This window comes from Corvus brachyrhynchos, unplaced genomic scaffold, assembly GCF_000691975.1.
Source record: "Corvus brachyrhynchos isolate BGI_N302 unplaced genomic scaffold, ASM69197v1 scaffold131, whole genome shotgun sequence".
NCBI lineage: Eukaryota > Metazoa > Chordata > Aves > Passeriformes > Corvidae > Corvus > Corvus brachyrhynchos.
In genome coordinates, this window is record NW_008236438.1 from 1,364,880 (window position 1) to 1,379,191 (window position 14,312).

The following is a 14,312-nucleotide window of genomic DNA, read 5'->3' on the forward strand; positions in this document are numbered from 1 at the left end:
ATGATATAGTTCTCTAGAAACTGTTTTTTTTTCTTGATGTCTTAATAATGTGTCTCAGTATAACTGCCTAGTACAGCATAATTGAACCTACAGCTCCTACCAGATTTTTTTTCCAGCTGTTTTAAATGTGTTTATAAGAAGGTAGCTGATGGATTGATTATGACACATAGTTTGACAGGATTCTGGTTTTCCAGTTTTATGGAAACTGTTATGTAACACTTACTTTTCTTTAAATTACTTCAGCTATTTCATGCCAGCCTAAGATTGCAAATAGACACTTCAACTGTAAAGTAATAAAGCAAATTTCAGAATCAGAGCCACAAGACAAAACAGGAAACCACCTTCTAATCTCTTGCATGATTGCATTTGCAGTATAAGCATCTAAGCATTTCCTTTCATGTTTATATTGGGAACAAATTAACTATTTTGTCTCATTTTTTAGCTGTGTCCTTCAGGGGCCCGTGATTTTAGAGAGAAGCAATGTGCAGATTTTGACAATATGCCGTTCCGGGGAAAGTATTATAACTGGAAACCCTACACTGGAGGTAATGGTTAGCATTGCAGAAATATTATCGTATGTGAAGACTTCAAAATTATATAAATGTTGTACAGAGAGTAATGTTTGTAAATACAATGTTTTGATTAAAATAGCGTGAGCTAAGATTTTTAAGCTTGTACTTTCGTCAGTTGCTGAAAATGTTATGAAGAGCAACATTTCTTTATTGTAGTAGATTTTGTTTTGGTGTGAAGGGGAGTCAGCATCATTGTAGAGACTCCACTTTAAAAATAGGGAGGCCTTCTCCACCTGCATCTGTAATAGAATTAGAGATTCCATAGGTGATTATTACCGCAGGCCTGGGCCCTAGGGTGTATCACCGTGTCCCGCAGCCATGGGGAGGCGGAGGAGAGAAGATCCAGCAGGCAGGAATTGTGCAGCAAGATTGATTTATTTAATTATTTTACAAACTCTTTTATAGACTTTTTTCTTCATAGTCTAATTGGACAAAGGATCAGCCACCCCTTGGGGGTGATTGGCTAAAATCCTAAAACATCCATTGTCAAAATATTTTTCTACTGTACCATAAACAAGACTTTTCAAGGTTGCAGGTGGCTTGGTTGTTTATAGTCTCTGCTACCTCTTCTGTGAGAGAGAAAAGTCTCTCACGGACTTAGAAAATAGCAAGAAAATCCTTGCTAGCAGCATTTTTGTATCTCCAGGTGATCTGCAAGTGCCTCTTTTGCCACAGTGATGAGTTGAGTAATCTTGCAATAAGTTTGCCTTTCCTAAAGTCAGAATATTACAAAAAGGAGAAAGATGTAAAAGCATTTATAGGAGTCTCTAAAGACTACTTCAATAATTGCATTATTTATAAGAATATAGTTTAATGAATTATTTTCCAATTCTAAAGCTGGAGGGTATAACTTGTGTTTTTAATACATTATTGACCTGAATGGTTTTACCAATGATTTTTAACTTAACAGCCTAAATGGTTTTACAAACAGTTTTTTAGATTAAGAGCCTAGGGAAGGTCATCACGATCATGTGATCTGAGTGTAATTCAACAGGACTGAACTCTCAATTCAGATATTCTGATCACAGTTTTGATATACTTCTAGCACTACATTCTCTTGCTATTCCTCCTTTTCAAATAGTGAAGTGGTATCCTTGTTGTTTTAAATTTTTCAATAATCACTAGGACTGTGCTGGCATAATGGCATCATTATGGAGCCAGCCAGCCTTGACATATATTGCTATGTGAAATAATATTTTTTGCAAAAAAGAAGAGTCAAATAAATCAGTAAGGGGAAGTTAAATAAACAGTATACCTTATATTTGTCAGGTATGAGATTGTCTATTTCAGATCTGTTTATGTATAATATTTTTAACTAAACCTTAACTTTTCAAGGTTTCTGTTAATTTTTTTTCCTTTCATTTGTTTTTGTTGTCCAGGTGGGGTTAAACCATGTGCATTAAACTGCTTGGCTGAAGGGTATAATTTTTACACTGAACGTGCTCCTGCAGTGATAGATGGGACTCAGTGCAATGCTGATTCACTGGATATCTGTATCAATGGAGAATGCAAGGTTACAAATGTTTTATAAAGTACTTATGGATTACTTTGTTGTGTCTGCTGTCAGCTATATTTAGTTATGGTACTTGTATATTACATAAAAGGAAGTGTTGACAGGTCAAATTGTTAATAAAAGTGTAAGATTGAGACGAAAAGTTAAGAAAGGTATTGCATAAAATAGACGAATAATTTGAATTTCAGTAACTTCTCAAAGACATTAGTAGAATCTGCCATTTTATCTGGCAGATAAAATACTTGCTTTATGGTTTCTGTTGAAGAGCTGATGGAAATGGCAACAGGAGATGAACAGGTTCCTTTCTCTCTTCCAAGGCCTGTTCCATGATTTCAGTTGGAACTTCACTCTGGTTGAAAAACACTAAATGTGAACATATTAATTTGTTTAACTAGCTCATCCTATTGCAAAAAATCATGCTGTTAATGTAGTTGGAACAGAAAGTCATCACTATTGCTCTGTGGTTCTAGGAAAAAATGTATTATGATGTAAGTATTTGCCATTTACTAAAAATCTGATTATCTTGTAAAATTCCTATAGTACAAGAATTTCAATAGAATTGGGGTCCTATACGGTATTTTTTTGGTTATTAACATTCCAATGCTTCCTCAGTTTAGCAAACCATTTAATTATGTACTTAGTCTAGACATTTGAAAAGTACTGGTGACTCTAAAAATTATTTGATTTCAACAAAACCACTAACATAACTAAAGCTTAATGCTGAAGTTCTTTGCTAAATGGAGGGCTGAAGATGTATGTTTATTGAATGACATAGTGAGATCAAAAGATTTTGCCATGTTTTAGTAAACTGATGGAAAAAATCTCAAGTTGAGAATGACCTGTGAAGAAAGTTGGGTGTCTGTCATCTTGGTGAATTAGTAGTTTGAAATGTAAATAGTTGAAATAATAATGTTTTGTCAGCTATTTAAAGTATTTTAACTTTTCTTATGAAGTGTGTATTAGCTGTTTACAAGGTGGCAAATAATAGTGCTAGACAGGAAACAAAGACAGCTAGACAGTTATGTAGCTACCTTCTTCTTTGTATGACTCCTGGAAAAATACTGGCAAGCTGCAGTCTTTATTCTGTTTACAACCTACTTGTTTCATCCTAATTTTTTTTCTTTTCCCCAATGGTTCTGTCTTTATTTTAATTTATTTTACTTTATTTTCATCTATTACAGCATGCTGTTCAGCCTTTCACTATGTTTCATTCAGTATTTATTATTACTGTGAAGTCATTTACACTTTATGTTCAGACTTATTAAAATTTCAAGTTTCCCGTGCAGCATTTGGAAATATGGTCTATGAAGCTGTAATGCCTTACGAATACTACTTATGCTGTCAGCAAATGTTTACCTTGAAGAAGCAATATAGATGGCATGCAGCTGTTTTAATATCAAATAACTGCATCAGCAATCATTTATTGATAAGTATAATAATTATATTATTTGCAAAACACTGTGAAATCCCTTACTGGAAGTCACAGTAGAAATGCAAGGCTTTTATTAATCAAGATTTGATAACAACCCAAAACATGAATTATTCTCCTTTTTTATCTTCTTTCATTGTCAAGTGAGAACCCACTTAAAGTCTTGGTTATCAAAAATAGAGTAGATAAAAAGAACTGAATATCTCAAACTTGAACACTTGAAAGAAACTTCAGAAATAGTGGTGCATGACCATCATGCTGTTAAAATGTTTGTTTTTATCTGCTCTCAGCATGTAGGTTGTGATAATATTTTGGGGTCTGATGCTAAGGAAGATAGATGCCGTGTTTGTGGAGGAGATGGGAGTACATGTGAAGCCATTGAAGGTTTCTTCAATGATTCATTGCCCAGAGGAGGTATGTACATGTATGTCCATTCTGTTGCACAATGCGTGTAGATGACTCTTTAGCAAATATTAGTGCTGTCTTCAGCACTAACTTCCCAGCATGACATTGCTGTTGTACAGTTTCCATCTCTGGAGTTTTTCATGACCCAGCAGGATAAAGCTCTGAGTAACTTGGTCTGATCTATTAGCTGCCCCTACTTGTAACAGGAAGTTGAGCTAAATGGCTGACTGAAATCCTCTACCACTTGAATTATCTATGATCCTAAGGCCCTTTTAAATGTTAATTCCTTAAAATACAGTGTTGAAAATATTTTATTAGCACTTAAAAAGGAATTCCTGAATACATAAGTTCTTGCCATCAGTTAAAAATTATGTGAAGTTTAAAGAATTTTCCTTTGTATCACATGAAAGAAAATTTTCAAGTACATTTGAATCCCATATCTCATACTAATTTTATTCTAAAATTATTCTAATTTATTACTAAAATTAATTCATTAATGGTTATTTTCATTACTTAAAAATGATGAAAGAAAACAACAGCAAATAAAATGTATCTTTGTCTTACAGGGTATATGGAAGTGGTTCAAATTCCAAGAGGTTCTGTGCACATTGAAGTAAGAGAAGTGGCGATGTCAAAAAACTACATTGGTAAGGGGAATCTTTATATAGCAGATTGTTGTTAAGTCAGAGTGTATGTTGTGACTTGAAAGCACATTTCCTGGTTTGGCCAAACCTTATACACAATAGAAGCAGCAGAGGGAATAGTTAGCTGTTAATACAGCTAAATTGGGATAAGACAGATAGTAGTGAGTTAGGGTGTATTCTCTTAAATGGAGCTACGTGTTTCCTCCTTGTCCATTCAGTGCAAAATCATGCCAACTTGACTATAGCTAAAGTGTTAGACTTGAACTGAAGTGGATGAGGAAATAATTCTCAATATGAGGAAATAAAATACTTGGTAACAAGGAAATAAAATTCAAATAATCTCCTGTCCCACTGTGAAGTAGTGTCTTCCATCTGGAAAGTGTCTTGGGGGATTAAACTGTTTAAAAACACGATTTTATTTCATCAGCAGCCTAAGTTACTTAAATGCTAACAATCCTGTCTCTTTACTTCAAGGGAATTTAATGTATCAATTACAAAATGTTGCTGCATTGTAGGTTCTAGACACCATTCCTGGTTTCTGGGTAAGAAAATTAGGTGCAGAAAAAGTATGTGATTAATTGAAATCTTTCAGGAAGCCTACTGTAAAGCCTAGGATTAAATTCAGAGTCTCAGATTTTCACTCATTTCTCTGGAGATTGTTAAATGTGCTTTCTGTTTTTTTAATACTGATATTTACAGATCTGACTTAGTCAAACTCCAGAGAACATGCATTGCTGAAAGTTTATGTACCTTGGTTTGCATAGCAGTCAGTTGACAGTGGTTCAAGAACACCAGTTTTAGTCAGAAATGGATTAGAGAGCTAATTAGTTGTACAGCAATCTAAGAAATTAACACTAGCAAAAGCTATTACCTCTTTAAGCTGAAAAGCAACTGCTGAGGCGACTTCTTTCAGTCTTTAGTGCATGTAGGTGGTAAATAACACTAACATGTTGGAAAGGATTGTGATGTGAGTGTGAGTTAGAAAGGCAATTATCCTCATCGGAACATGAATTCCTAAGTAGATTATATTGACAATAATTGTTGCTGCCTGTTCTGAGCTTCCCTTCCCCCTCCCGAAGACACTTGCCTCTGCCATGTGCTCTGAGCTCCTTTGTTCTAAGCGTGGGCAAAACCAAATGTAACTCAGACTCTTCAGCAGTGTCTCACTGTCCGGTCACCCCGGGTCCGCCCCCAGTCCTCCCCTTTCCCCTTCTCCGGATACAAGAGACGATCGAGGGAGGCCCCGCCCTCTCCTGGCTCTGCTATCTTTTCTGTGAACGTCTTGTCGTCTGTTTCTTTTGAAAGCTTCTAACTGGAGGAAATTGAGCGAGCAGGGAGCTGTATTTCTCCCTCTTTGCTTCTGCTGATGGTATATGCTCTGCAGCTGATTCAGGTACCGATTTTAGAGCTACTAAAGTGCCAGATTGCCCGTGCTACCTCTCTGGGCTGCTCAAGGCTTTCTAAGGCATTGAAATACAAGCGCTAGCCGGTATAAAGCTGAAAAGATACCTCCTCAAATAATGGCACCTTTTACTGCTGAATGCCTACCTTTCTTTCTGCCTGCCCCCATCCTTCTGTAATTCAGCAGACAGTCAATCTCCCTCCATTCTGCAGGATTAATAACACTACCAGCAACTGAGTGCTTACTGTTCTTTCAGCATCATGCTCCCCAGGACCCCTCTCCCATGTCAAAATATACCACATTTAAGTCTGCTTCTGTATCCTGCACTGACGTTTCAAAGAGAGGTGGCAGGAGGGAGTCATGCTATGTATCTTGTCATGGTCATTATCTGCCAAGAACTCTTTAATGGACAGCTGAAAACCAGAACAAAGATGCTGCTGCAGTTGATTGTCATTCTTTTCTAAGAGTAGAGCAGAGGATGCTGGAAAAGCATTTTGATTGGCACCGTCTGAATAAAATAAATGAAAAATACAAGTTTTTTGGTTTAAATAGATAATACATACAATGTCATTGGTATTTAATCTGGCCACAGATCTAAAAACGTAAAGTTGTACATAAACACCTTTTTATGTGCTTGTCACAAATTCAAGGGATTCTTGGACTTTCAGGCTCTGCCCTCACTACCTTGTTTCATGCCACAGAGCCCTGACTCCAAATGACCAAATGACCAAAATGGGTGCTTCCTCTCCTTTACTAGTTTTTTGTGTTTCCAGCTTTCAAAGGTGCCATTATATCCTAGTGAAAGATAATCTTTTGAAGTTGCAGGGGCTATTTCATTTTGTTATGGTGTATTTTGTTCATTGAGTGTGAACCAGATCTCTGTTTTAGGATAACCAGTTTCTGGGGAAAGGAAGGCTTTGATTTGTCTGCTCCCTTAAAGGAACTAGACAAGCAAAATGAGTTTATTATGTCTAAGTACAAAACCCAAGGGTATTGTTTTATGAATATTTCTTCAGTGGCAGTGTCCACTTCACAGCTCCTTCTCTGTCTTTATGGAGTTCCTCTTGTTGTTCCAGGACAGCTCTTTGTGTGGCCACACCATGAATAAGATTATAGAACTGATTCTACTGAAAATAACCATTTATGCATATTACTATATGTTGTCTTATGTGCAGTACTGCCAAATACATGATTACAGTTTAAGAAATAAATTTCTCCATTTGAAAGTATACTAAACCTTCTCAGTTTTGTAGTAGTCAAGACTGTTCTAGTTGGAGATGTCCCTGCTTATTGACTAGATGACCTTTAAAAGTCCTTTTCCATCCAAACTATTCTATAATTCTAAAATACAAAAAAATAAACCCCTCTTCCTCTGTTGTTGTCACACTGGCTCCTTTATTCAAACTAAGGCTTTCAAACTAACTCACAGCAAACATCCGGTAGTTCCTTAAACTAGAATGCAGTTCTTTGAAAGCCATGACCTCAAATTTGGGGTGCAGTTAGATAATTCAGTTAGCTCTCTATGTGACAAAATAGGTGTAAAGCCCATTTCTGGAGCTGCACAAATAGTACAATATTTTAACTGATTTCTCCAACAGATAACCCAGCAGCAACAAAATTTTTTGTGTTCAGAGCTGCAGAAAAAACTGCATGTTTAGTAATGCTGTTACCTTCCCTTAAATGGCTTGATCCAAGGTGACACATGGCTTTATATTCCTCTTATGCTAGTTTTCTGTGGGCTTCCTGCATTTCAGGTTCTCATAAATGATTTGATTAGGAACATGAACTTGTTCTTTCTGTCTCATATGCTACTAGCATTATACCACTGCATAATTGTTATTATGTAATTATTGGACTACCGTTCACAGCTGTGGCCTTCACCTGTGCATAACAACTCACATTAGGTAAATATATTTACAGAATGAAAATGCATTTTTCTTTGGCAGTCAAGTAAAAAATTACCTGCTTTGCTTTTGGATGTATATTAGTTTAAGCACATATAGCATAGGTATGTTAATTTTCAGACCTTATGGTGCTGATGGAAATGTTTACTAATTTCTGCTGAATATCATTGTCACCAGTAGAACAGTACCACCTCTCGCACTATCTCCCACTCACATTAATGCTCTCTGATCTGTTTTAGACAGTTTAAGCATCACCAAGGCATTTTTTCTGTTTAAGGTAAACTAACACACACATGTAGTTGAGAATAAAGTGTCAGATAACTGAAGTTGTCTTACTCCTTTACATTATGATGTGAAGTTTTTCCCTATCCAGTAAAGTCACTTATTTGTCTCAACCAAAAATGACATGTGCTTTCACTGTGGGGTTCCAACCATAATGTTTACTTTAAAAACATGTTTTATTTAAAATAAATAAACTATGTAAAACTTGGTAATCTTCACCTTAAATCAAGAAGTCAATAGTTAATTAACTGAATATTCACCTTAAGATACAATTTCAGTTTCATATTTAGAAACTTAATATTATTAATAAAATATCAAATACAAATCCCTGAATAATATGTGCTTGCCCATCCTAATGGTCGGTTAGCTATGAAATTTCTGTTTTATCTACAATGCTTTCATGGTTCAACACTGTAAATTAAGAAGGATAAAATATTTTACCAGATTAAGTAGCTAATTTTTCAGTTGTAGTAGAAATATCTTGTATTTGTGCTTTAATGAGGAGAAAGAAAAAGTCGTAGACACATGCAATAAAACAACAGCCAGCTGGTGCCATATGTCAGACTCAATGTTCCTTCTCTTTTTTTCCTCTGCACATTGTCTGTGATACTTATTCCATGCCCCCAGCTTCTTAATCTAAACATGAGGTTGATAACTGATTATACATTTCAGGCATGCATGTATCTCATGTAGTTCAGCATACATTGCACATGGAGTCAGTTTTAAAGCTGAAGATATATTTCAAGTTACATGAGGCGTTCTGGTTCATTTCATACAGCATCTGCATGTTGAAATGTGCAAAATAATCTGCACATTGAAGATTATTGCAGAGGCAAAATTGTTGATTTACATGAAGGATATTTTGACCAGGGCTAAAGAAAAGGCTTTATATTGTTTGAAAAAACAGTGATATAGAGCTGAATCTCACATAGTTCTAACAGATTAGTAGATTAATTTACAATGGCTTCTCCATTATAAATGCTGCTTCCAATTTTTAGGTGGCTTGTATTTTTTTTTAAGCTTTAAAATCTGAAGAGGATGACTACTATATTAATGGTGCCTGGACTATTGACTGGCCAAGAAAGTTTGATGTTGCTGGAACAGCTTTCCATTACAAGAGGCCAACAGATGAACCAGAGTCTCTGGAAGCACTAGGCCCTACTTCAGAAAACCTCATAGTCATGGTAAAGTTATAATTAATATATTTTTGAAAATTGAAATGTGTATTTGTGTTCTGAGAAAAGACAATGCCATTAATGAAATCAAAATAGGTTGAGTTTACAAACAGGATACAGCTTGCGTAGCTGGGACTTTGTGTGAGTGTTTTAACACAGATTTCCTACCTTTCAAAACTGGCTGGCAAACATTGTCATGAAATAGGGATAAAGTCAGAAGAGCACCAGGAAATCTCACTGAAAATGAACCACATCTCTTTAAATGTGGTTCACAGTAGTGGTAGCCAAAATTGTAAATGGGCCATATATCGTATTTTTGCATACTGCCAACACTTGACAGTTCCCAACAGTTCTGCACGTGTCAGTAGCTTTAAGCCTGAGTGTGACCATATATACTCTTACCACAGAATGAGTATAATGGTATGACGCGTGTTAAAGTATACTCCTGTGACATACATTGCTCTTAAAACATTTTATAAAGTATGAGAATGTAACAGAAGGTATGATCCAGGATCCTAATATCATCTCTGACAACAGGCAATAGTGAGCCTGCTGTTTCACTACTGTGTTGAGGAGGAGTGTAAGAACAAGGTGATACTTTCCCAGTGTATTCTGTCAGCTGCCAGATTTGCAGTTCAGGGATTGCTTGAGCCAGATAGGATATTTTTTTGTATAGAATAATTGTTGCATGGATATCCACATTTTAGGCAGCATTTCCAAACACCTGAATAATCTTTTTTCCTTCTGTAGCTGTCCATAAGCTAGACAGTCCACACAGAATGAGTTACACCATTATAGTGGCTTCTTTCATTCAGTCTGTGTCACTGACTTCCTTTCTGAAAGTTCTCTGCTCTTTTTGCCCTGTGGAGGTCGGCAGATATGCTTCTGCAAAATGTAAGAGAAAGTAAAAATGGATGAAAAGTAGCTCCAAGGTGAGTCAGATTGCTGCATCTAACATGCATTAGCAATGAAAAAAAAAGTTTGATAGAGAGTCAAAGGCTAGTGTTGGACACATAATCTGTAGAAGTACAGTTCAACAGTGAGGATAGACAAAAACTCATGGTGATTATTGCACTTGTGTCTGTGTCACCTGCAGTGATGTGGCTGCAGCAAGAGTTTTGTTATTCCTTTAAAGGAATCACAGGTGTGATTCCACCAAGCTTATGTTGTTGGCTATTGCATTAGGGGAAAACAATGGCCTCAGCAACAGTCTGTTGGTGTTACTATCATTACTGGAAGTAATGTAATGTACTGTAGTCACTAGAAGGGCTAACAAGGGAAGAGATAGGTTCAATTGTGGCTTGTACTCCTCACAAGATTTCAGTTAGAACTGCTGCATGTTTCTACAGTAATGTCTTTTTCCAGCTTTGTCCTCCCATAATTATTCAGGTCTCAAGTTAGTTTCCATGAAGATATTAATTTTGTGAAAACTAGCTTTTTCAAACAATTTGGTCAGGAGTAAGGAACTGACAGAAATAATAAAATTGTGTTAAGGGAGAAAAAAAAGATAAAGCTCAGCTTAGATAAAAATATTTCTCTTTTGTATATAATTTAAATGTTATTACAGATTCTTTTGGAGGATATCTAAATAGAATGACTGTGACTTCCTTTATTACTTTTTTCCCATTCAGCAGAACTCAGCACGTGCCTAGAATAAATGTCACTGTGTTTGCCCTTTGCTTGCCTGTTTTAATGGTATAACCAGTTGTTTTCAACTACAGATTCTGCTGCAGGAACAGAATTTGGGGATAAAATATAAATTCAATGTTCCAATCTCTCGCACTGGCAGTGGAGACAATGAGGTTGGCTTTGCATGGAATCATCTGCCTTGGTCAGAATGTTCTGCCACTTGTGCAGGAGGTAAGACACCACCCAGTCAAGCTACAGGGTAAACTGAATTGCAAGATGCACTTCACTATATAATTATCTAGGTGACTAATTGAAAACATTTCTTTCAGGTATGCCTCGAACCTTAACAAACATTTATTTTAATCACAGCGGATTTTGTTGGTTTTAAGTACCTTTAATATGTTCAGATCTTTTTGTTAATACAGTGTATCTTGGCACAGTGTCTCTCTCTGCTGATAATTCTGAGACTCCCTTGAAGCTGGTATGTTTGTTTTTCACAGGAGCTTTGCTGATAAAGGACATCAGAAGTTTTAAGTAAGGAGATTAAAAGTGAGAAGGCAAAATAGGCAGTAAATAAAGAGATGTGTCTCTGTGTGTTTGTAGGTGTGCTTCACACAATCCTAGTCAGCCCTCCTACCCTCCAGCCACCAAAGTTTAGGATGCATTTTGGCAGCTCCTCTGTAGAAGATGCTAACAATTGGATTTTACTTGCCAGCCCATAGCAATATCTGAGAATTGTTGCCCTCGGGCAGCAGTGGGGGATTTGTAGGTTGTCCCATGCGGTTCATCATGGGTGGCTTTTGCCCACAACTTACTGTATTCCTAATCCTCCCTCTAGTGGCCACCAATGCAATTCTTTACCTCTGGCTGGGAGAGCAGGACAGTTGGCTTCCTTCAAAGCCAACACCATTGCTGCTGCAAGGACTGGTGAGTAGAAGTGCTGTGTGAACAGTATCTTTCTTCTCTCTGGAGACTGAATGAATCATCTCCCCAACATACCTCTGTTCCAGAAGATATGGGAGAGTGCTTTAAATGCATCTCAGAATTTCAGTTTCTACGGCACTGTGGAAAGCCCGTATCAAGAAGAAGACGCCGTATTTTTTTAAAGGACCTTTGGACCAAATACTTGTCACTTTCTTGTTTTTTCTGTCTGTGGGAAGTATTCATGTTTAGAACCATCATGACTCACCTTTCTGCTGGAAGCTGCTGTGGCTGTTTCTAGTTGTCTGCAGTTGAAATACAGCCAACCCTACATAATACACAAAGGACAACACAGATTCTTTTCTGTGCCACTAGAGAAAGTCTTGAAACAAAATAGAGGATGATGCCAACTTTTCCCAATATTTTTATGTTCACTTGTTGGATTGCTGGTTGACAGATTGCGTTTTTTAACTCCAATTTTAGTAATGGTAAGTGTGGCAGGGAAAAAAACATTTTAAAGGAGAAGTACGAAGAAGAAAAGTGCCTGGTTCCTAGAGAAAGAAAGTTCCAATGATCAGAACCTTAAAGGTATTGTCAATTCCTGGTTTTTGGGATGGTAATGAGCTAATGATCTTTCTGAAGTCATGGGAAAGCTCCCATTGATTTAGGTAGAGACAAGATTTTAACCATGGATCTTCTGCCATGAAGGTCATTGTCATTTCACACATTTGACAAAATACAGTGGAAAAAATAATTGGCTCTGAAGGAGTAAGTACTAGTCTAGATTAAAAAATTTTGATGTAATTATTAGATTTCAAGGGAAGATTTGTGAATCCCTAAAAGCAGCATGTATTTATTAATTTAAAATCAGAGGAGGTGGAGGAGAGATTTTCTTTGGTAGCTTATGGTGGCCAAATCAGGCACTTTTCTCTCCTCTCTTTCAGTTTAATTAAAGGATATACTGTGGTCGCTTATTTTCACTGAGCACCATACTCATAAATAAATATTTCATTGTAGCTGTAATTAATGTTAAAAAATATATCTGTTTTCTCTGTGAGAGAACCTGCTATTCCCCTCAGTTTATGAAACACCTTTCTCCATATGCCAAAAGAAGACACAATTCTAAGGAGGAGCTGAGTCAGGAAAAGAGAAAAGGGAGACAAAGGTTGAAGAGAGCTAATATAAATATGAAATATTGAGGAAGCTTAGAAATGAAACCACTGTATAGCTTTATTTATTTCTATAGTATTCATTATTAAGTCCATGCTTGAACTCGGTCTTTAAAAGACACATTTTGATAGAGCTCAAAATACAACACAATATTAAACAGCTAAAGAATTTCTCACTGAAGGTAAAAAAGGATAAGTATGTGTGAAGAATATTGGCATGGAATTTATTTTTTATTTATGAGATTAAAGAAATATATTGTGTATTAGGAAAAGACTGTGAACAAATTAAAGGCACCAACATTTTCCAGCCTCTTACTGTAGCGTATGGGCTAATTAAGTTTGATCACGATTTGTCTTGATCTAGGAAAGCTCCAGATAACATAGACCCAGATATACTTTTATAGCCAAGTGTAGGGTTTATATAAAAGCTGTAGGCAAATCTGTCAATCTCTGAACTTGTCTGTGTTTGAAGGTTATGTCTTTTTATCTAGGTGTATGTAAGACTTAAAAAGCTGTCTTAGAAGAACATCAGCTTTGCAAGTATTTAGAAGCCAGGACATGTCAGAAATAAGAATGATTATGAAATACTGTTTTCTGTAGTTACATGTGTTCTATTAAAGAGGGACCAATTGACCAGGGACTGTTTTCAGAGGCTGTTAACAGGCTACCTTATGTCCACTCAACATTGCTTAAGTCTAGTTTTTTTCTAAATCAGGCTAACTGTATCTGCGTTGCTTATTTTGACCAAGTCTGTGACTCTTAAAACATGGATATTACTTGATGTAGTAACCAAAGTGAACTTGAGCATATGTGTTGAATGTCATGGAACAGAGCATAAAGACATTGTGGCAGTACAAAGTTTAAATAGTTTTGGAGTACTGTATATGGCAGAAGTGTCTGATTTTTTGTGCTGTTTCTTCTTCATAGTGTTTTGAGAGCAATCCACTGCATTCAGCTCTTCCTAGAGCCGTTAGTATGCCTTATCTTGGAGAAAGGTAACTAGAGCAGGCAGGAGTCAAGGAACAACCTAAGAGCAAGCTAGGAGGAACCTACAATCTCTGAATAGTAACATGCTGTCTTTTCTGCTGGACTTCTATATTATGTTCATCTCTGCTGTGCTGAGGAGTTACATCAGAACAATAAAAATGCATTAACTTTTCAAACAGAACCTCTGTTCTAGGATCTGTCTTGGCTTTAAAGAATAAGAAGACATAGTAAGTGGAATGGTAGGAAGGAGGAGAAAGGTTTCCTGTTTACTACAGCTCAA

The 14,312-nt window shown here is 36.4% G+C and overlaps 1 protein-coding gene across 5 annotated transcripts in view; it reads left to right on the forward strand.

Moving 5' to 3' along the window:
• The window catches only part of ADAMTS6 (ADAM metallopeptidase with thrombospondin type 1 motif 6), a 147,819-nt gene that overhangs the window by 108,900 nt on the left and 24,607 nt on the right, over window positions 1-14,312 (forward strand). For 4 of the 5 annotated variants that reach the window (XM_017747088.1, XM_008643545.2, XM_017747090.1 and 1 more), the window contains exons 15-20: window positions 443-545; window positions 1,952-2,085; window positions 3,805-3,928; window positions 4,486-4,566; window positions 9,172-9,335; window positions 11,048-11,186. In XM_017747088.1, coding sequence (XP_017602577.1) covers window positions 443-545; window positions 1,952-2,085; window positions 3,805-3,928; window positions 4,486-4,566; window positions 9,172-9,335; window positions 11,048-11,186 — 745 coding nt within the window. Of the gene's footprint in view, window positions 1-442; window positions 546-1,951; window positions 2,086-3,804; window positions 3,929-4,485; window positions 4,567-9,171; window positions 9,336-11,047; window positions 11,187-11,793; window positions 11,883-14,312 lie in introns of all 5 variants that reach the window. The other variant, XR_001866129.1, reaches the window with a different exon arrangement.